Source organism: Solea solea, chromosome 7 (assembly GCF_958295425.1).
Source record: "Solea solea chromosome 7, fSolSol10.1, whole genome shotgun sequence".
NCBI classification, from domain to species: Eukaryota; Metazoa; Chordata; class Actinopteri; order Pleuronectiformes; family Soleidae; genus Solea; species Solea solea.
This window is the reverse complement of record NC_081140.1, coordinates 4,784,976-4,808,386: the sequence shown is the minus strand read 5'-3', so window position 1 is coordinate 4,808,386 and position 23,411 is coordinate 4,784,976. Positions and strand designations below refer to the sequence as shown.

The window sequence follows — 23,411 nt, the reverse complement described above, 5'->3', positions numbered from 1 at the left end:
ATGGCCACAAGAGGCTTTGTTCAGAGAGTGGCTAAGAGACTTGGACAATAAAGGACACAAAACACATGTCAGTGTCAGAAGAGAATTTCAGAGATGGAAAAATTGTCTCGGGTCACTGTCACACATGAAACGAGTGCATCTGTCTGTGCTCAGGACAGAGAGCTGTGATCCCAAAACGTGAGTATTTTAATAACATGCAGATGAAACTGAACAATCAACTATTTTCCAGTGGTCCTACCTGCTACCGATTTGAAGATTACACCAGTGGTTTTCCAACCTGTTTGGCTTCTTCTATTTTTTCACAAATGGTGTGTAGTCTGGGTCACATTTCAGACGTCTGTAGACTGTCAACAGTTCCAACAGCTAGTTCTTTTACCCCCCCCTTAACTTCTCACATGTTTTCATTTAAAAAAAAAAAAAAAAGTTCAAATGATCCAATATCTCCCCAAAAACTCAAAGAATAGACGAATAGATGAGAAGTGAAAACAGATGTATGTTTTAGAATATTGCTTTTCTGCTTTTACTGTCAGCTCCTCAGATTTATCTGGTGTCCCGGTGTACAAAACAAAAGTGCAGTTAAAACTACCCCCACCTTCCTCACCGGCTGCCCACACTGTTTAATTCACTGAACCATCAGTCAGATGGACAAACCATGCTTTCTGTTTCCATGAACTCCAAAAACAGATCCTATGTCTCACTGAATAAACCAAAATAGAAGCCACAAGTCTATACTCTAAATTACATACAGAAAGCAAATGAGACAGGCAACAGACCTATGTACTTTTAAATATATTTTAAATGAGTTAAGGATTTGAATACTTCACACCCAGCCTCTCCCAACTACTCTGCTCTAACCCCACGTCTTGAATTTCTTCTTATCTCCCTCATCCTGGTCCACTTTCAGTGCTTGGCTATTTTGTGCCATTCCAGCTGTAGTTTTCCAAATATTTGTTCCTGCCTGCAAGTTTTTGACCTTCTGCATGTTTTGGACACCGCTGGCTTCTTTTTGCTGATTGCTCCCCTGCCTGCTGATGGTTCCTCTTGCTCTAGTTACAATCTGCCCTTGCTTCTGTTACCTGTGAATAAAAAGGAAGCATCTGCGTTGTGCATTAGTGCATTATTTTCTGAGCTGTGGCACAAGCTGTTTTCAACTATTCTGATTCTAGGGTGCTGTTGCATGGCACCTGATGTCTGGCCCATTAACTATAAATAGAGGTGTAACAATTAGTCAGTGATCAATATAGAGATATATATATATAAGCCCATATGGTACATACAGTTTTGTTAACTTTTTTGTAAATATCTGTTATTTCTTCAACTGTGTCTACCTGATGTTTTTGTGTTGCTGTTCTGTTAACTCAGTAATATGTAATTTCGCAGGGTGACCTGCAGAAGAGAATCCATTTATTGCTGGGAAAGTGGCCTTTTTTCAATAGGGGCTAAGTTGGTTCTTGAAGTGTGGTTGTATGAGTCACTGCAAAGACACATTGTGAACGAATATTTTGTTCAGATTTACCAAAGTGACTCAGGCAGCAGTGGACCCGCAGCTCCCATGTCCCTAAAAAGTCAGCTTTTCTCTGGACTTTGGTGCAGGGAGCGAGAGGTTTACCCAATTTCAGTTTCCTTGTAGAAAGGAAGGAACTTTTTAATTGTGAAATAAAATAGCAGACATTTTCTTAGAGTATTGTAGACTGACAGAGGTCAAGACTGAAGTTAAATAAATTGTCATGTAATTTTTAATAGCCTTTTGAGATTTTATATTAAGATGATACACACACATATGTTTATGTGTATGTATATGTATATATAAATATATATATATATATATATATATATATATTCATATATCGTATTATGGTGGTTTTATAACTATAATTGTTATGTAATCAATAGACTCTATGCATATTGTCTACTGTGAGACTTGTGTGAGGTTTCAAATACATCCAACCAATACACTGCCTTTTCCGGCACTGTATTTAAAAAAAAATCCTTGTCTTTTATTTTGCAAAGTAAATCAAATCATAGCTACATTTTGTGAAGTATGTACACAAGTTTCACCTCCATCATGTACATGTCAGGAGCTGACCTTTTCTAAATTTCAAGAGTTTAGATGGCTTAAGACAGAGTAAAAACATCTGAAAAGGTTAGCAGGAGGTCATACATTTGCATGTGAATGAGTGTTGACAAAGTGAATTCATGAGAAAGTATCAGAGTTGTAGAGTTGTAGTGTTGTACTTCCTGTTTCTTCCAGTACAGTACAGTGAAGGATGCGCGTTGCATTGTGGGCATAAAAATAGAAGGCAGAAAAAGCAGCTGGGAGCACAAAGGACTTAATAAACGACACTTCGGAAACTTAGAATGCCAGAGAGCGAGTTGTGAATTCATGTGAGGGTTACTTAGTGACTGCGTGCTTTGGCGGGTGGCAGCGTAACAACTGCCTGAGCAGCGTGAGGAGGAATGTGAGTGAGCGGTGCGGAGCAGCAGGGCGCACCGCTGTCTCCAACCGTCGCTGCCTTTTTGTCAGCTGAGCTGTTTGCATCCAGAGGCCCGGTCGTGACCGCAGGCCTAACCCAGCAAGGTAAAGCGCTTCCATACACACTGTCTGGTTACTTTAATCCCGCCGTCTGCGATTGTGTCACGCTGCATTGTTGTCGAAGCTGTCAGAGGAAAAAACAACCAATAACGCCGTGACGCTTGGGCTAGCGCTAGCTTGGTAGCTAATGGTAGCTAATGTGCTGCAGCTGCGGTGATGTCCACGGTCAAACCGGGGCCGTGGCAGAGTGGCTTTCAGAATAAATTACCTTGTTTACACTTGTTTTGAAAGTGTAAGTTCGTGTTTCCGTATATTATAAGAGTGTATGTACGTATCAATGAACCGAAGTGAAAAAATATAGACCAACATGTAGTGAACTGGTAAATAATGTCAAACAAGACACTGGGTTAATCTGTTGGTGGTGAAAACAAACGATCCTTTTTCGCTACATTTATAGCTACAGTGTATAATAATGAATTATTGGTACAGCCAATTAGACAATGTTTTAATAAATTGATCTAAATAGATTTACATCATTGAAGTGTTACGATGTTTACCTTTCTTTTATTTTGACAGTTCAAACCGGATGTGCTTTTGGTGGTACTTCAAAACATGACGCTTTTAGCTCGCGTTTGCTTAGCCGTGATTGTTGCTAGAAACATGTTTGTAATGGAGCTTGATCATCAGATATCCTGTAACACAGGCTTGTCTTCTCCTGTCTTCACACTGTGAACACTTTTTTGACATTTTGTCAGTGCAGTCCGGTGTCTGTTCCTGCACAGCGCCTGTGGTGTCTTTGTTAGGACGTGATGTAAACAGAATAAAAGTATCAGGGCTAAGAAGTACGAAGAAGCGTGATTAGTGTGTTAACCAACCCTCGTTGAATTTAAATAATTTTGAAAACTAAAAATATTTAAAACACTGTCAAAAGTCTGACTCGTAATCAATCAAAACCCAGGAAACATTTATGTATCAGTTTTACATACAATAAAGTGATCCATGATAAAGAACAATTCTAATTTTAAAGAACAATTTTAATAGATGGCTCATTGTTTTTAAATGTTTTATTTTTTTATAAAATAATTGTTGCCTCGTAGTGAAAGTTGAAGAAAACAGTTAATTGTGGTTTTAAAATTCTGAATAGACAAATCGATAAACACTTGTTCACCAATCATTTGCAAATCTTAGGCAAAACATTCCAGCATGTGTTTGCACAGTTCATAATTATGATATTGCTACAGGTTGATCCTTATTGAACAACATTATATTGCAGTATATATTGTTGTTGAATTATTGCCCAGCCTTGAATACAAGTGAACGTTTTTCTGTTTGATTTTGTGGAATGTTTCTCTGTTTAAAAGCATGAATTTTTAAGTGTATTGGATGGTTTCTTGAACTTTTACTCAAGGAGCATAACTCGGTCTTTAATGATGTTGATATATTTATCATGATTATGTATGTATGTATGCATATGTTTTATGTCTCTTATCAGAAACTGCAGAAATGTGTCCTGCCTGTGAGCTAAAGCTATATTACCAGTGGTCTATATTGATGTTTCAACTGTGGAGATGAACTGATTAACAGATTTTCCTGCCATATTTACAGTATGCTCATTAAAGTGACTGTGCTGTACTTATCAGAAGCATCTGCTGATTGTCCTGTAAGTGGTGGAGGTTTTGTGTTTTTTCTTTCTCAATTGTACACCTAAAAAAATAGACTTGCCATGCTGATTAACTTCAGTTAAAAGTGAGCCAGCTATGAGATACAGGAAAACCAGAGATAAATCCAAAGATAGATGGAAAACCCACTAATCCCAATTTGTGATACAGGCTCCGGCTCTATTGCCATAATAAATATATCTGGTGGATTTGGATGTTTTTTTTTTGTTGCTGACGCTTTGTTACATAACCACTGATTAATCAGTTGATCTTGGAGTGTATGAATTGGCCCAGAAAAGCCTTCAAATTGCTTACTTTTCTGACCCAAAGACGGAAAGAAAACACAGCAGGTTCTCAGAGTACAGTGTAGTGGAACATAAACATTCAAATGAGGACAACCTGCAACCAGGGAAAGGTTTTCAGATTCTATTTCTTGATGAATTTGTCATCAAAATAATAGTATTTAGTATCTTCTGGTTATTGAGAAAAGAAAAGAGGAAAGGCAAGAGTCTGGGACTGAGAGTAAGGACTTTGAATATTGGGACGATGACGGGAAAAGCTGGAGAGTTGAGTGACATGATGCAGACCAGCTGGAAAGGTAGCAAGGGGAGAAGCTTAGTTGCAGGTTTTAAGTTGTACTACTATGGTATTGATAGGAAGAGAAATGGAGTAGGGGTTATCCTAAAGGAGGAGTTTGTTAGGAATCCTCCTGAAAGTGAAAAGAGTGTCAGGTAGACTGATTAATCTGAAGCTTGAAATTGAAGGTGTGATGTTAAATGTTATTAGTGGCTATGCCCCACAGGTGGGATGTAAATTAGAGGAGAAGGAAACATTCTGGAGTGAGTTAGATGAAGTGATGCAGAATATCCCCAGAGGTGAGAGAGTGGTAATTGGTGCAGACTTCAATGGACATGTTGGTGCAGGAAATAGAGGTGATGAAGAAGTGATGGGCAGGTTTGGTATCCAAGACAGCAACACATAGGGACAGATGGTGGTAGACTTTGCAAAAGGGATGGAAATGGCTGTAGTGAATTCTTTTTTCCAGAAGAGGCATGAGCATAGGGTGACTTATAAGAGTGGAGGTAGGAGCACACAGGTAGACTACTTCTTGTATAGACAATGTAATCTGAAGGAGATCATTACATTACATTACATTACATGTCATTTAGCAGACGCTTTTATCCAAAGCGACTTACAAGGTAATTGAGTACAATCAGCCAGGGGTGGAATCAAACTTGCGACCATGATGTCTTTGGCACACAGGGTACCGGTCTTAACCACTGAGTCACTCAGATCAGTGACTGCAAAGTAGTGGTGGTGAGAGTGTAGCAAGTCAGCATAGGATGGTGGTTTGCAGGATGAATCTGGTGACAAGGAAGACGAAGAGGACAAAGGCAGAACAAAGGACAAAGGCAGAACAAAGGACAAAGTGGTGGAAGCTGAAAAGAGAGGACTGTTCTATGGTTTTGGAGTTGAGAAAGAATCTGGGTGGTCAGGGAGAGCTCCCAGATGACTGGACAACTACAGCTAATTTAGTCAGGGAGACGGGTAGGAGAGTACTTGGTGTGTCATATAGAAGTAGATAAGGAGACTTGGTGGTGGAATGGGGAAGTGCAGGAGTGTATAAAGAGAAAGAGGTTAGCAAAGAAAAAGTGGGACACTGAGGAGACTGGAGAGCAGACAGTAGTACAGGGAGATGCAGCACAACAAAGGGCATATGATTTATACAGGTTGGCAAAACAGAGAGATAGAGATGGGAAAGACGTCCAGCAGGTTCGTGTGATTAAGGATAGAGAGGGACATGTGTTGACAGGTGCCACAGAAGTAATGGGAAGATGGAAATAGTACTTTGAAGAGCTAATGAATGAGGAAAATGAAAGAGAGCAAAGGGTAAAAGGAGTGACAACGGTGAACCATGAAGTAGCAGAGATTAGTAAAGCTGAAGTTAGGGGGGCACTGAAGAGGATGAAGAATGGAAAGGCAGTTGGTCCTGATGATATACCTGTGGAGGTATGGAAGTGTCTAGGAGAGGAGGCAGTATAGTTTCTGGTTAGACTATTCAACAGGATCTTAGAGAGGGAGGGGATGCCTGAGGAATGGAGAAGAAGTGTGATGGTGCCCATTTTTAAGAATAAGGGAGATGTTCAGGATTGCAGTAACTATAGAGAAATAAAGTTGATGAGCCATACAATGAAGTTATGGGAAAGAGTAGTGGAAACTAGACTGAGAGCAGAAGTCAGCATTTGTGAGCAACAGTATGGTTTCATGCCTAGAAAGAGTACTACAGATGCAGTATTTGCTTTAAGAATGCTGGTAGAGAAATACAGAGATGGTCAGAGGGAGCTGCATTGTGCCTTTGTAGATCTGGAAAAGGCCTATGACAGGGTGCCGAGAGAGGAACTATGGTACTGTATGAGGAAGTCTGGAGTGGCAGAGAAGTATATTGACTGGTACAGGACATGTATGCCACCTGTGAGACAGCGGTGAGGTGTGCTGTAGGTGTGACAGAGAAGTTCAAGGTGGAGGTGGGACTACATCAGGGTTCGGCTCTGAGTCCCTTCTTGTTTGCGGTGGTGATGGACAGACTGACATATGAGGTTAGACAGGAAGCTCCATGGACTATGATGTTTGCAGATGACATTGTGATCTGTGGTGAGAGCAGAGACCAGGTGGAGGAAAAGCTTGAGAGGTTGAGATATGCTCTAGAAAGGAGAGGAATGAAGATTAGTTGCAGCAAGACAGAATATATGTGTGTGAATGAGAGGAACCCAAGTGGCACCATGAGGCTACAGGGAGTGGAGATAAAGAAGGTGGAGGATTTTATGTATTTAGGGTCAACAGTCCAGAGCAGTCGAGATTGTGGAAAAGAGGTGAAGAAACATGTTCAAGCTGGTTGGAATGGGTGGAGAAAAGTGGCAGGGGTAATGTGTGATAAAAGAGTATCAGCCAGAATGAAAGGAAAGATATACAAGACAGTGGTGAGACCAGCGATGCTGTATGGTCTAGAGACAGTGGCACTGAGGAAAAGACAGGAAGCAGAGCTGGAGTGTTACAACCCTAACTCGTTGGGGAAGGGGAAATAACATAAATAACCAGTTGGAATTGGTTTAGCAAAAATGAGTTTGTTTTATTAATACGGAAGGTAAATTTAACATAAATCAATCACAATAAATCAAGGGAGGAGGCAGCTATTCCCAAAATCAAAATACCAAAAAACACATCAAAACAAAAACACCAAACTGGGAATAGCACCCCTAAGTCCGATGTAACACGGACAGTTTGGCACTAAACAAAATACAGGCTCAGGGCTGTCAACGTAGAGCACACACACTTAAAACAAAAAGGAATAGTTTAACTCAAAGTCTGGCGCGCAGGCCGAGCCAAAGTGGCTAACAAACACACCAGTACACACGACAGTCAAAACTCACAAATATCAAAGTGAATACTCAAAAGCTGCTACCAAAACAGAGCGACAAAGGGGTCAACTGCTCACATGAAAGCACAGTGCCCCAGAGTGACTCTCTGCTGCTGATTCTTAACAGATGTGATTAGACGAGCTGAGGCAGGATTGGGTAGGTGAAGCTGGAGCAGGGTGACCCAATCACAGTGCAGGAAAACAGGCAGGCCGAGGCAGGCAGGTGAATTGGTGGAGGAAGACCAGGCAGGAACCAGAGCCACCAATCAGGAGCAAGGGCTGGCACACGTCTTCTGCATACTCAACACATGACAAACACTTGTGGCAGGACGTCACAGCCAAGGGCCGTGACATGGAGGTAACAGAGATGAAGATGTTGAGGTTCTCTTTGGGAGTGACGAAGATGGATAGGATCAGGAATGAGTCAATCAGAGTAACAGCAGATGTTAGATGTTTTGGAGATAAGGTCAGAGAGGCCAGAATGAGATGGTTTGGTCATGTACAGAGGAGGGATAGTGAGTATATTTGTAGAAGGATGCTGGGGTTGGAACTGCCAGGCAGGAGGTCTAGAGGAAGACCAAAGAGAAGGTTTATGGATGTAGTGAAAGAGGACATGAAGTTAGTTGGTGTGAGAGAGGGGGATACAGAGAACAGGGTGAGATGGAGGAGGTTGATTCACTGTGGCGACCCCTGAAGGGAGCAGCCGAAAGAAAAAGAATAAGAAGAGTACTTTCTGGTTATTCAGTTTATTATAACCTTACAAAGAAGCAAACAGAAGATGTCACGACATGGCCTTTTTAAGATGTAAGATTGTCATTAATCTGATCATCAGCCGAAGGATTTAGGACCAACAAGGACCAAGGATCAACAAATGAAAATAATTTGAATTTGTTTTTATAATGTCACCTTGAGAAAAAAAATCCTGAAAAAAAGAAACCACCCCTTTCTCTGGTTCAGGTACTTAAAAAAACACCCTGATGTATCATGATGATCCAAAATGGAGATCACGTAGATGGATAAAGCTCCTTCAGGAGACATTATAGCCCTATGAAAACCTCACAGTGAAATCAAAGCTCCTCTCTATTAGCCTGGTTTGCTGGTTCAGGTTAGGCACTCTCTCGTTGCACCACCACAACCTAGGTCTATAATTCACTTTATCTTCACTGGGCCAACATACCCCAGGAGTATTTTCTCTTTCCTCGGTCTGTGTGTGTGTGAGACGGAGAATTCGCTCTCCCTCCGAGAGCCCCTTCACATGAGCTTTTGTTTGATGGAAAATCTCATGCCTCAAAGAATCCACATGTCTCGCAGACAGCTGCTGAGCATCCTGTAGTGCACTGGCCTCCACATGCGTCTGGCTCGCATCGCTGCTCATCTGCTTTGATTGTTGTTACATAACTAGGCATTTTTTTCTCCATGCCCCCCCTTTACCTTTCCTTCCCTCCAGAGCTCAGAGAACACCTTAGGATTTCTGTCTACGTGCGCCCAAGGCCTTCCACAATGAAGTAGACTTTTATCACCTTTTTGAGACTGATATTGTTTGACAACTTGTTTTTTCTTTGTACTTGGCTGAATAGGAGTCCATTGTGATATCTGCTATTTCACACCTGTTTCTCTAATGCTGGTTTAGGTTGTGTTAGGTAATCATTGGACACTTAATGATTCTTTCATGTCAAGTACTTTAATGTATATAACAACGCCAAAGCACACCAAAAATGTTTTTTTTCTTATCCTAACATGTCATATGGTAGGAGTCTAAGGTTTTTCAGACTCAACTTGACTATTTTTTTCTTCATCTCCCCTTGTAGGAACCATTTCCTGGACCAAGTCAAGAGGTGACTCCAACATGGGAGTCAAAACCTTCACCCACAGTTCAACCTCCCACAGCCAGGAGATGCTGGAGAAGCTGAATGACCTACGCAATCAGGGTCACTTATGTGATGTCACCATACGTGTCCAAGACAAGCTTTTCTTGGCCCACAAAGTGGTCCTCGCCTGCTGCAGTGAATTCTTCCGCTCCAAACTGGTGGGCCGGCCGGAGGAGGAGGACAAGTTTGTATTGGACCTTCATCATGTGACTGTTAGTGGCTTCTCTCCTCTTTTGGAATATGCGTACACATCGACCCTCTCCATCAGCACGGAAAATATCATAGACGTCCTGGCAGCTGCAAGTTATATGCAAATGTTTGCTGTGGCAAGCACATGCTCAGAGTTTATGAAGTCAAGCATTCTGTGGAGTCCGGGTAACAACAACAACAACAACAACTTGACGGCAGATAAACCACATGAGTCAACACAAGAGAGTGCCTCATCACACTGTGCCCTTACGCACTTGGACGGCAGTGTGTCACCCGTGTCGTCCGACTGCAGCGTGATGGAGAGAAACGTTCCCATATGCCGCGAATCACGACGGAAGCGCAAGAGCTTTGTAACTATGGCATCACCGGAGAGTCCACTCAAATGCACCACACAGGTCGTCACCACCTCGCCTCAGATCCCCAATCCGTCCCCTTCATTCTCAGACAGCACAGCCCAGCCAGTGGAGTCCTCCCTGGCCTTCCCATGGACTTTTCCATTCGGCATTGACCGGCGGTTCCATCCAGACAAATCAAAGCTGGTGGAGAGTCCTCGGTGTATAGAACAGGGCACTTCAGGAGCCTCAGAGGTGGTGGTTGGCCGGCGTCTCAGTGACTTCCTGACATGTGAGAGCTCCAAGGCTGTGTCGTCACCAGTGCCAGCAGAAGAGGAAGATGTGAGGGTGAAAGTGGAGCGCCTCAGTGATGAGGAGGCCCAAGAGGCAACTTCTCAGCCAGTCAGTGCCTCCCAGAGCTCACTGAGTGACCAGCAGACAGTGCCAGGGAGTGATCAGGTGCAAGAGGAGCTCCTCATCAGTCCACAGTCTTCCTCTATAGGTGGGTAATTTTTCTCTCATTTACTAATCAGCTGTGTTGAGAGTTATTTTTGCATGTTTCATGTTGTCTTAAAACATTTTTTCTTCCAAGTTTCTCTTGCCACATTCTTACATGAGTTCTCTAAGACATTAACCGGAGATCACACTATGGAGCTGGAAGGAGAATCTCTGGACAATATTTGCATAGACTTCTTGGGACATTAGCCATCATATACACAGCCCCTCCAGACAATCTCCAGACAATCTCTGGAGAATATCCAGACTTCAGTGCATCTCAGGAAACAGCTTTATAATTCACTCTTGGTCAAAACTTACATGAGTATATACAATATAATAAAAGAAAAATGACAGCAGTGTGTCAGTGTGACTCATTCTCACACTTTTACAGTTGTATCTGTATCCTGACCCAGTTATCCCTGTGTAGCGTTGTGGGACATGCAAACAAACCTTCGGTAGGTTTCTATTAGTGGAAAATGTTCTTGTTCAGTAGCTCAAACGCTGTTTCAAAAATAGATGGAACATGGAAACACTGGTAATAGGTTTTTCCATTAAGTGTTGAATAGCACAGTTGGTGCATTTGTGTCCAGCAGCATCAATCCATAAATGGGGGATTAGCCTTCAAAGTCTTTGATTATTAGCCTAACTCCATCCACAATGACACGCTCTAGGCTTTATTCCATAGTCAGACATTCAATAGACGGCTTCCATAGGAATAATTTTGTTTTGTATCTTTTCAGGGTCGATGGATGAAGGAGTGTCTGAGGGATTGCCATCAATGCAGAGCACCTCTAATGCTGGAGGACATGTAGAGGATGATGAAAGGTATCATGATTTGTTGCAACTTGCAGCAAGGCAAGTCACAGGCAGCACATATAACACATGTAAAGACTTAAGGCTCATCACTGTGTGTATCAGTCATACTTGTGTAGATAAAAGATTTAGTCATCATTACCATTTACTAAGAAGTAATTTTTATGTGATGAGTCAAACAAATTATTTTTAAGTGTCTTAATTAACATGGAGTGGATGTTATTAATTTATTCGGATACATCAGCCATTTTCAAGCTAGAATGCCACAGCCCAGTTTAATAAAACTGATAATAAAATCTCATTGCCCTTTACTCCATGACTTTATTACTGCTGATTATTTCCTCAAATTTATTGTAAATATTTTACATAACTTTTTGCATTGTTTTGATGCTGATTTACAAAACTGAAAGTAAAAACATATATATTTTCATGACCACTCGCAACCCACACTTTTTTCTTTCTTTCTTACGTTTTACCATAAATCTGCACCCCGAGGGAACCTCCCAAAGGGATTAATAAAGTCGTCTGTCTGTCTGTCACTGAAGGGCAGACATTTTCAAATTGTCCACAGGAGCTATATGTAAAGATGCAATTGTGACTCCGGACATTTTCCGGCACTTTTCCTGCCAGCCCCCTAGTCAAACGTCCATTGAAAAAAGTCCGCATTAGCCCATGTGAGAACACAGCAGGATTATCTCTGGAAAATACTCAGCCAGCGAGTGGGCGAGTATCCTGCTTCCTGTATGCTTGACACATGCCCAGAAATGTTCCTGCTGTTGTGAAGCGTCTGTGCCAGACAACCTCCTGCTGTGTTCTTCATAAAGGCAAACTGGAAAACGTTTATGTCAGAAAAAAACTTAAGAAAAGCACATACAAATGTTCAAATCTTTTGTGTCTCAGGTTGGAAGGTATTCAGTATCCATATCACCTCTATATCAGCCCGTCAGCCCGACCTGGAACCAACGGCCCTGACCGGCCCTTTCAGTGTCCAACCTGCGGAGTCCGATTCACACGCATTCAAAATCTCAAGCAGCACATGCTCATACACTCCGGTAGGTGAAATGGAGTAATTAAAACTTTGCTAAAAAACACAAAAATATTTTGTATGTGTATTGTATCCAACAGCAATTTACGAGTTGATGAGCTAAAGTCATTTTTCTGCTACAGATCAACAAGAAGTAGTATTTTAAACTGTATTGTGCAACTTTTGAAAAATAAAAACAAAAACAGGCCATTTGGAAGAGAACTACTAATTTATCATTGCAATCCGATTGCATATTTGGACATACTAAATCAAAATTCATGCAGCACAGAAACGGAGATTTTTTTTTATTATTATTCCACACATTCTCCCTCTGCATCAAAACCTGGTATATGAGTATGAACTTTTGTCTTTTGTCATATTACTAATGTCCCTCATCAGTTACTCTTTAACTACAGGTCATGGGTTCATAGCTTCACTTTTTTCAATTATTGCAAAAATACTCCAAAAGGGGGCACGAAGGGGTGGAAGAACAGTGCAAACCATATATAGGCTGTGTGCCTCACATGTGAGGACATTCAGAGGACATTTTTGAAAGTATGCCCGTTCTAAAATGTCTTAAATCCTCTGTCCTTGTTTACTTTTGGATGATGTAGACACTGAACAAATTATAATGTTGTCTGCATCTGTATTCATGTGTAGTGACACCTGACATGATGTGAGGTTATAAAAAGTGTCATAAATAGCATTTACTGCCTCATAGAGAAATTGAGTTGCATAGTCTTTTTCAACTTTGAAAAAAGCCAAAGACCTAATTCTTAGCCTATACTTGGCAACAACATTATGCAAGAGGCAGATTATAGATTTTAATCTCTATCAAAACACACTTTGGATTTAAGTCGTCTGCCTGCAGTGGGAAAAATACCATGAATGATATCAAAACATCTTAATGTGCAGTGTGATTTACATTGTGGATAAATGAAAAGCACCTTGGATAATGGTGTTGTGTTTCACAAGCCTGTTTATAAAAGGCCAGGCAGTTCGAAGTGCACACTCATGGGGACATGAAAATGTGCCGAAACCTTTCAGTTTAGTGCCAAAGCACAGGTCTACTATTTGGGAATAAATTATAAAATATTTCTGAGCAACTGAAAGATAACGGTAATTATGTACGTGTGTTCACTGCAGAAAACTTGCACTTACAAAACATGGGAAACTGTAAATGAAATACTTAAACATGAATGTACACGGTATTTGAGTGTATAAAAGTGAGGCACTATTAGCTGTGATTAGCTGATGCAACACCGTCAAAGCCTGAGAAATATGTAAACATGTATTTTGTTGTGTAAAATGTAGCCCGATTATCTGTGAATCTGTTTTAGTAGGCTGTTTGTGAGACACATAAACAAAGAAACTAAGAAAACTGCATTATAGATTCAGGATTTAGTTGCTTTTGGATCTGATAACAAATTGACTACACATTTACCTTTACATATTATGATTTTTTGCTTCAAATCCTTACCCATAACTGTTGTTATCAATAGCAATTTTGCTAACTGACATGTAAACATAAGGTTAAATGAAACTGGCTTCCTTTACTTTCCAACATCTTGTATGTAGCTCAGTGAGGAGTGGATGAGGCTCTTTGGTCCTGGGTTCCTGGGCATTCAGGAAAACACTGATTTGGAAAACAGTTGAGACTGACTGTGTGGTTAGACCAACACACACACACATACTTGTTTGCTGCTACTGTGCAGTCGAGCTAAGCATAGTTTTTTCTCCCCTTCCCTCAGGCATTAAGCCTTTCCAGTGTGACCGCTGTGGGAAAAAGTTCACACGGGCCTACTCCCTAAAGATGCATCGGCTGAAGCACGAAGGTAAACGCTGTTTCCGGTGCCAGATTTGTAGCGCCACATTCACGTCCTTCGGTGAATATAAGCACCACATGAGGGTCTCCCGACACATAATCCGCAAGCCGCGGATTTATGAGTGCAAAACGTGCGGCGCCATGTTCACCAACTCTGGCAATTTAATTGTACACCTGAGGAGTCTGAACCATGAGGCATCCGAACTAGCAAACTACTTCCAGAGCAGGTGAGGAGTTCGGGGACACTGAGCCCATTATTTACTCAGATCTCACCTGGATTAGATTTTAATACCTGAGGTTAGATTTGGTTGTGTACAATTGTTTTTAAGGTTAATGCAGGTGATGTGAATGCTCAGACCACGTGTACCTAAAGTATTTGGCTTCATTTATTGGTTAGTTTTAATGTCATTTACTTGAAGGAGTATTCAGACAGTTTGGGGAATATGCTTGGTTAATTAATTTCCTTTCCAAGAGAGGGATGTTTTGGTTGATGTTTGGTTCTCATGTGTCTATGATAGAATATGTAGCTGCAGCAACAGCAGTGTTGAGACGACAGAGGGAGAAAGCTCAACTCTGTCCAAACATAACACTGCCTACCTGCTTTTTTTAAAGTTCTTCAAAACAAAGCTCATATTTCATCCAATAACTGAAGTGAAAATTACACACAGTTGTTCTGTATGTCTTGGCTGGATACATTGATATTCTCTTTTACATAAACAAACAACAACATCATGGATTGTTACCTTTGGACAGACCCATACTAGGGCTAAAGGATTTGGGGAAAATGTGTGATTGCATCTTTTTTGGACAGATATTGCAATTGTGATTTGAGTTGCGATATGATGTAATGGGTTTACATGGGATGGAGAATTACAACACGTCACTATCAAATTAGTAACTCTACATCATATTGCAGGAACAGTTTCCAACATGTATGAGTTACGTTTTTTATATTTGGATAGAAGATGTAAAATAGTAAACAAAATATATAAAGAACAGAATAGTAAAAGTTTTACTTTAACTATGTAATAGCTATGTTCTCTGTTCATGAAGTGCACCAGCTGCATTTGCTGAAGTAAAGGTGTTTAAATGTGTGGTCATACAAACCCCAGAATGCACAACTTTAATTGTTTTGTAGTGTGTGTGTGTGTGTGTGTGTTTTCTACATCTTTGAATGTCCCTTAACCCTTGTTTTTACCTGCTCCACAATGTCTGAACACAATGTCTTAGCGAAGTGTGTTGTTATTTCCTCCACTTTTGCACGTGGTGCACTCTAGTCCTCCCAGGTCAGCAAACAGGACACTGACTCCTTAAAGTTTTATTGTGTCTGCATCCTTGCCTGAGATCATAACAGTATGGAAAATTCTCTGGCAATGCAGTTATTCAGTCTCCCAGTCTTCACATAAAAAGAGATATTAACTGCACTGGTTTTTGTGTAGTTTGTATTTTTTCTTGCTAAGTTGCTGTTTTCTAGATCAGTTTGTCAGATTCAGCCATTGTTTGTGCCACAGAGGATGGTGACACTTGATCTCAACATTTTATTCTGAAAAAAGTAACACAAAGCACAGTGAACTCAACATGTCCTCTTCATCTTTGCAGTGATTTCCTCGTGCCCGACTACCTGAGCCAGGTACAGGAGGAGGAGGAGGTGCTGGGAGTCCAGTATGAGCTGGAGGAGTCCCAGCATCACCCAGTCTACCCAGGAAGCACCTCCACCTCCAGCACCACCGCCGCCTCGTCCTCCTCCTCAGTCCAGACGCCCGTCATCTCCCAGGTCTCCTCCTCCACCCAGAATTGTGAGAGTTCCTCCGGCTTCCTGTCACCTGAGCCTCTGGAAGCCCCAGCCTCCCTCAAGATGGATGCTGATGGGACAGCAACAGTTAGGGAGGAGACCAAGATGGACAATAGTGCAGATGGCAGTTCCCAAGGGGCTTTTGAAGAAGAGCAGCAGCAGCAGCAGCAGCAACAGCAGCATGCCCAGGCCAAGGAGCTGGTTTCTATCACCATCGAATGATTCAAGTCTCGCACTTGCTCATCATGTCTTATTTCGCAGCCATGTCATATGGGGAATATCTGTTGGGAGTGCCGTGATTGGCTTACAGCGACGACTCAGACACGTTTTGAAGTGTGAACATATGGAGCCATCTGGACGCCATGACTTAAGTTACCTGAAAACTTCAGTTGCCTTAGTGTTGCTTTCCACATGCAACTCAGATGCACTTATTTGACCTAATGTTTTATTCCAAACCAAATCCAGCAAAGGAAAACATTATTTCATTATTGCAGTCCCAATATCATTCCTGATTGATGACGTGAGATTTTAGTAGATTATAGACCCTGTCTTTAGTCCATCCCCAAATTGGAATTTCAAAGTAATGAGCAGCTTTTCGGAAGGTCATTTTTTTTTCCCGTATGACGTGAATGCAGTGCTAGCTTAAGTCATTTCTGTCTTAGCCAATTTGAGGTCTGTTAAATCCAAGCCTTGCTCTATTTTTGGAAAGTGCCTGAGTTCCCATGTGTAACCCGTAGAGGAAGAAGAGCTCTTGTCTTTGCCAACGGCGACAAATCAAGTCTGCAAACTGAGCTAAAGGAAAAAAAAAACCCTACTTGTATTTTATTTGTAGTTTGTACGGGCAGAGACTCTGTTATTCCTTCAGTGCCGTTGCTATAGGCAAACTGTTCAATGTCAACATTATCTATATTGCAATAGCTTGTACTGTAGTTTTACTATTTGAATGCTGTGTAAGTTCGGTGTTGTGAAATACGTCAGGTGTGTGTATGTGCATTTTTTAATCAGTATCAAGACAAAACATTTCATTTTTAAATGTTTCAAACTTGAAATTGTATTGACAGAGTATTCCCTTTTAGATGTTTGTGCAGTATAATTTTTCTGACCTATTACGTTTTTTTTATGAACACTGTTTAAATCAAACTAAAAAAAACTTAGATCAGCACTGATGCATTTTGTTTCTTAATAACTTTAAAAGATCTGACCAAATTTGATGTAAAACATCATTATTCATTTGAATTTTTCAAGGTTTTTTTATATCTACAGTTGTTGTAGCCACAGATGGGTTCTAATAATGTAGCATTTCAGCCTAGTTTGAACGTAGGCCTGCTTGTCAAATTTCAATGTCAAACACACTTTGTTGTTGTTATTTGTGATATCCAATAAGAGTCTGATTGTCCTGGTTAACCAAGGTACACTGCTGATGCTCTGAGGCGCTGCATGACTGTTGAAGTGATTTAGGTACATCACAATTGTCTTGGTCTTAAACAATTTATTTTTGTGATTACTCAAGATGAGTATCAATATCATTTTATCCCAAAAGTGTGTATTTTTAACTACCAGCATTTCCTCATGCTATGTTTTCATAAACGGAAAACGCTACTCTGTGGAAATCTCCCTGACTAAAACGATGAGAAGTGACTGTTCTGCTGACAGGGAAGCAGGAAGTGATACTGTACACATAGAATGTGATGACTTTTTTTTTCACACAGGACGGATGACAAAGACGTTCTGTTTTGTTTTGTTATAGTATTTCTTTGGAAGTAACAGTAGCGCGCTCGTATGTGAATGCAAATACTGTGAGACGTATCATTATAAATGACACATTTAAATATGCTGTGTAAGCAAAGATCCTATCCATCACCCGTAGCTGTTGATGTTACTAATTTAAATTCCCTTTTTAGGTCAAACCTCCAACTCCTGTTACCTGTGTTGTTTCTGTGTTGTGTTCTGTACTTAGACATGCTTGTGCCTGTATCTTGAGAGGATAATGATACTCGTGGTGATGATCCATGAGTTGAATGCTACTGACTGTGAATGGATGAAATCTTTTATTTTCTGTTGTCCCCTGAAAGAAGAACCAATGGCTCAAATTTAGGATTCTCGCAGCAGAATGTATGCCCTCACATCGAGGGTTGATTGTAAATGTAACGATGGATATTGCTGTGAGAAGGACATCAATGTGACACGAGAGCTCTCGTAATAAGAGCTCGTGTTACCCTGTGCCATCCTGTCAGTCACTTTTTCAAAGTTGTGCCATTTGCCCCTTTTCTATGTGGGCACATATCAAGCTTTTTTCCTACAGGACCAAATGTCCTCTATCTCATTGGGGATTTGCCATGGCAATCAAAAACTGCACAGAATAAAATCAAGAGATAATCATTTCGAGTGGTCCACGCTATTTAGCAAAGGGGTCCTGCTGTTCCGGCCCTGAAAACACTGTATGATGTTGTGCTTTTAAGAGGCTAGCCTTAGTAAATGGACCTATAAACTCAAGTTGCACAATTTCACAATTTTGAAAAAAGAAAAAAAAAAAAGGTTTTCTATTCTCCATTTGTACGTCATGCTTCTTTTGTCATCTGTTGCTTTGAGTGTCTGTATTCAAACGTTTTTATAATGAAATGCTGCTGTTTGTCGAAATGCAAAGTGCCCAAAATATTTTTGTGAACCAATGGTGTGCAATAAATGGACAGGTGGTGTTTTAAAGGTTTTACTTTTGTCTTTGGAGGACGGATTATATATATATACATATATATATATAGATAGATAGATATACGTATATAAAAAGAATGTATCATTTAGTTTTGTTTCAAATGTGACTGAAGGTGAATCAAACAGGCGAGGAGCCCATTTGATCTGTGAAATAAGGAACAAGGCTTTGGGAACATAAGACTGGTTCTTTTCAGCTCCTCCTTTCTTTTTTCTTTTCTAAGGTTGCATGTTCATATTGTTGTGTGAAGTGGAGAGCATGTCTCCAGGTGGTGATCTCTTCTGTCAAGGCCTTATTTGTCGATGGCTCCTCACCAAGCAGAGCTTTGATCAGTTGTTCAGCATGCTCTCTTCTCCTCTCTTCTGTACGCTTTCCCCTTTATGTGCAATGTTTCAAAGTATCTTGATTCTATACAGGACATGCCTTTTCAATGTACACTTGATGTTGTATATGTTTTCCAGTCCTTATGGTTTATTTAAAAGTTTAAAAATATAAGGAAAAAAAATCATGGTAGCTCTTAATAATGGCATATATTTTTGGTGACTTTTGTATGGGTGCTGTTTTATGGCATCTTTGGATATTCTTGTTAAATGTGAATAGAACAGCTTTGTCTTGGAGTATGGGGGGCCTTCGTAGTCTTCACTATGTGAGCGTCTGCAGTGTGTGTACATGTATGTATATATATATATATATATATATACATTATATACACTTGTACTATGTTACGTATTCTTTATACTGTAGGCTACTTGATAACAACCTGCTTTGAGACAGATGTTGTATTTTGTGTCTTTGATACTGTATTTAAACTGTAGTTTGGAGAAAACTATACAAAAACATCCCAGATAGCAATGCAGCCTGCACATTGAATAGGGAGAACTGATGTTTGTGGTGTTGAGTGTTTTAACTGGATCATATTCCACGGTTGGCTTTTAAAAACTGACAAGACCACTCTGTATTTTTGAGTTTATGGTAGTTCTGAATCTTTACTAGTGTTCTGGCTTTGCAGTCCTGTTGTTATTAAAAAAAAAAGGAGTCATTTTTGTAAAAGTAGAACATGTAAATAAAACCAAAAGTTCCAAATATATCTAAAACTTGTCTGAAGTTGTTTGTTGTTTTGTCACTGTAATACATTTGAATTTATCCCTGTAACACACAGTTGATGTTCGTAACTGAAATAAAAGTTTTATAATGAAAGGATAAAAACAACCTACATGTTAACATAAAAACACAATTATTTGTTAAGGTTTTAACACTTTTAAAACCTTGTGAAAACACACATGGCTGATAGGTGCATGTGTGTGTACTTTAAAAAAGAGGCTGGTTGTAGTTTTTCTTGTCATAAAGCTCATAATATACAGAATGATATACAAATGTGCTTTGAATTTACATGATTGTTATACTGGTACACTACCATCTTATTTGTCATAATACTTCTGTAGTGACTGAAAGTTTTTTTTAAATATAAACAAATGCCTGTCACATACTGCCAAATTATTCATTGGATGTAGACATAGACACAACATAGCTATGTAGACAGATCAATTCTTCTTTCTGTGCACTGCACACAGGAAATCAGTGATGGGGACGAGACCGCCTATGCCGAGTCCCAGTCAAGACCGAGTCTTTGAAGGGTCGAGACCTAGTCCGTTGGTTTTCAAATACAGTCGAGTCCGAGTCAAGACCGAGTCCTTTAGGAGTTGAGACCGAGTCGAGACCAAGACCATAAAAACATGTCATGATTTAGTATCACCCCAGTTAATAATCAACAGTTAGGCCTACAGACTAAGCTAGATTGGGAATTGTTTAGAGGAGCAGTCTTAACGTCTTAATATGGACTATGCTTTTACTATCATTAAAAAAATCCCTACCACATCATCAGCAGCATCATCTTCTGCCTATTTTTATAAACTGCTTCAACAGTGCTGCTCTGTCATCAACATGTTAAGCCCACCCTGACCTTTTTAATCATAGTTAGGACATAACATTGGTCTCGAGGACTCGGTCTGAAATTATGAGTCCTTCTCCTCCCACTGTGGTCCGAGTCCGAGTCAAGACCGAGTCTTTGAAGGAACGAGTCCGAGATAAGTCAGAGAAATCAGAAATCGGTCTCGAGACCTTGAGTACTTGAGTACTACATCACTGCAGGAAATTATCCTTTTTTTCTTTCAAGACAGACGGAGGCAACAGCAACGTTGTGCTACTAAAGTAACAGGTTGGATTATATTTGTCCCGTCTGCCCCTGCATACACACACAAATACTCCCTCACACAGGTTTGTACATATCAATGCTATGGGATTACGTCCTTCAATAGTGCCATTTTCTAAGTATACAAGCACAAGCAGGGAATCGACTAATGGCATATTTCAACCAGCTCGACTCGTCTCGGCATGGCACGGTTAAGTTGCATTTCCACTAGCATAGTAACTGGTACCTTTTTCAGTACCTGCTCTGGCGAGGTTGCAATCGCGCTGAGACGATACTATGTGTGACGTCGCCTGACTGCCGGCCACTGATTGGTCAAGAGTCAAGCCGAACAATGCCAAACAGTTAAAAAGACCTTAAAACGATCTTAAAAATGTGGATTTATCTCCAACATTTACCAGGGAAATGTCTCAAATCTCAGTATTTAACAGAGGAGTCTGGTGTATTTAGCGACAGCACTGCTGTGACTGTGTGGAGTCTGTGCTCCGGTCATGGAGGAAGTACTGAACAAATAGTTTTAATTAACTGAATCTAATGACTCAGTTACACTGAAAACATCTGCTTTACAAGTCTGTAGTCACTCGTGTGTGTGTGTCGCGTGTAAAACGAAGCGGCGGCAGTTCGTGCAGTGATGTCACCGTCCCAATGAATCCAACTCTGGTCCAACTGAACGTACACATGCAGTAATCATTTGACACCCAATCACATTATCTGTGTGTTAACATGTATTTTAAACTTAGTCAGACTAACACAATAATTCGTTTTCTTCTGCTCTGCTCGCTCCAAAGAAAGTGCTCGGTGTACAAATGTTACATTGTGTCCGTTTATGAAGACCAGACGGAGGCACAATAATAACATCAACAACTCTAATGGAACAAAAATAAAATGATGCACTGCAGCTTTAATTTTTCTTCGTATGAACTCCACAGACAGTGGAGGGATGCGTCCTTGCAGCCGGTGGGTTTTTGTGGGAACTAAATGTTCCTGTTCAGACCTGGTTTAACATATGTCTTGTGTGATCTAGTCACAAGTAAACAGTGTTAAGTACAAATGACAAGTATTGTGGTAAAACAGATTGCAACGTGTCCTTTTTATGACCATTCATAGGTGTGTGTGTTTTTTTTGGCAGCTCTTGCCTTTATGAGATAGCACAGAAGTGAGGTGAGGGAAGAAAGAGACGGTGAGTTGAGACAAAGCTCCCCAGCCAGATTCAAAGTAGGAACATTTGTGATTTATTGCATGGCAAGAGTCTTACATCCCCAAGGCACGAGGACACCTCAAAATCCCTCATTGTAACCATTTTCTGCCAGAATTTGGAGCAGTAAACCCCATCACAGATGTTCTGAGGCTTCTGTGAGGAATTAAAGTGGTCAAAACATCGTTATTATGCTCATGAACATTCAGTGTTTTAATATCCTGCGCTCCATGCAGGCCGCAGGCCCAGTGTAAAGCAGACTGTGGTGAAATGAGTCACATCTGCATTGCACCCATCATCATTTATGCTCTTATAGGTTCTGTCATCTTGAAAGGCCAACACTAAGACTTCATCCATTCATATGAAAAAAAGCATTTTCGCATAACAATGAGCGGCATCCACGCGAGCAATCTGCATCCATACTAACGCACCTAGAAATGTATCACATGACCAAACATGAACAAATCACAACAATGGGGAAAAGTTAGAGCACAGATTTCTTTTGTTGAATGAGCTCAAGTTAAAATAGAAAGTGAGTTTTAATGGAGATTTTCAAATGTTCCTCGTGAATGCCTCTGGAGCAGAGTTTACGCATTTTCAAACAAAAACATAGTATCGTTCAAAATAGTGGCTCAGAGAAACAGTGGTCTTTATTTTGGCTTTTCTAGTCTCGATGATCACTCAAAGCTGCTTCACACTACAGTTGTGCCATTCACTCATTCACACCCATTCACTCACACAAGCAAACACGTCCAGATATCAGTGTGATATATATATTATCTATATATCTGGACGTGCCCCCAAAACACTGGAAGTCTGTAGTGGAACTGTGACATTTTCCATGATTGGAGACCTTCTTCCGTCTCTGTGGTGCATGTCTCTCTGACTTTGGCTCAGTTTTGTTCCTGCCAGTGTGATTACCTGCCCTGCCTGGTTTGGATTAATCTTCGTCTAGTTATCCTTCCTGCATCATTGTGTTTAGTCTGTGTGCTCCACAGTCCTTGCCACTTCAATTTGTCGGTCTGTAAGCATACCCACATTAGTCCCTGCCTGTTTTTCTTTTTAAAGTAAAGACAGTTTGACTGGAAACTTACCTTTGTTTAGACCGGCTTCCAAATCCCCACTGCAGCCAATTGTAACAGTTTAGCAATGATCCATGAGTGATGTTCTCAGAACAAGTTGATCATTCAGATTTAAATGGGACTGTGGCAGGAAACCAGAGAACCTGGAGGAAGCCCAAGCCCACATGTGGAGAACCTGCAAACTCCAACACAGAAAGGCTTTTAAAACAGGTGCTTTGAGGCAACAGTGCTAGCCACTAATCCACCGTGTGTG

The 23,411-nt window shown here is 40.6% G+C and overlaps 1 protein-coding gene across 3 annotated transcripts; it reads left to right on the top strand.

Annotated features, from left to right (window-relative positions):
• The first annotated feature begins 2,271 nt into the window (after positions 1-2,271).
• On the top strand, positions 2,272-19,762 carry zbtb44 (zinc finger and BTB domain containing 44). 3 transcript variants are annotated; one of them, XM_058633906.1, is made up of 6 exons: positions 2,272-2,578; positions 9,415-10,518; positions 11,255-11,339; positions 12,228-12,379; positions 14,103-14,403; positions 15,776-19,762. In XM_058633906.1, the coding sequence occupies exons 2-6, from the start codon at positions 9,453-9,455 to the stop codon at positions 16,188-16,190; spliced, it is 2,019 nt and encodes a 672-aa protein (XP_058489889.1). In that variant the 5' UTR covers positions 2,272-2,578; positions 9,415-9,452; the 3' UTR covers positions 16,191-19,762. The 3 variants fall into 3 exon arrangements, with proteins under 3 accessions (XP_058489889.1, XP_058489888.1, XP_058489890.1); XM_058633905.1 differs by having other exon boundaries at positions 11,255-11,369; XM_058633907.1 differs by having other exon boundaries at positions 11,255-11,369; positions 14,103-14,186; positions 15,776-15,933.
• Positions 19,763-23,411: the final 3,649 nt, after the last annotated feature.

What these genes read in the sequence shown, in the direction of transcription:
- zbtb44 (XM_058633905.1), top strand. Translation starts at nt 9,453, where the DNA reads ATGGGAGTCAAAACCTTCACCCACAGTTCAACCTCCCACAGCCAGGAG. An exon ending in GCACATGCTCATACACTCCG is followed by an intron (nt 12,380 to 14,102) that starts GTAGGTGAAATG and finishes CCCTTCCCTCAG; the next exon opens with GCATTAAGCCTTTCCAGTGT. An exon ending in GCAAACTACTTCCAGAGCAG is followed by an intron (nt 14,404 to 15,775) that starts GTGAGGAGTTCG and finishes TCATCTTTGCAG; the next exon opens with TGATTTCCTCGTGCCCGACT.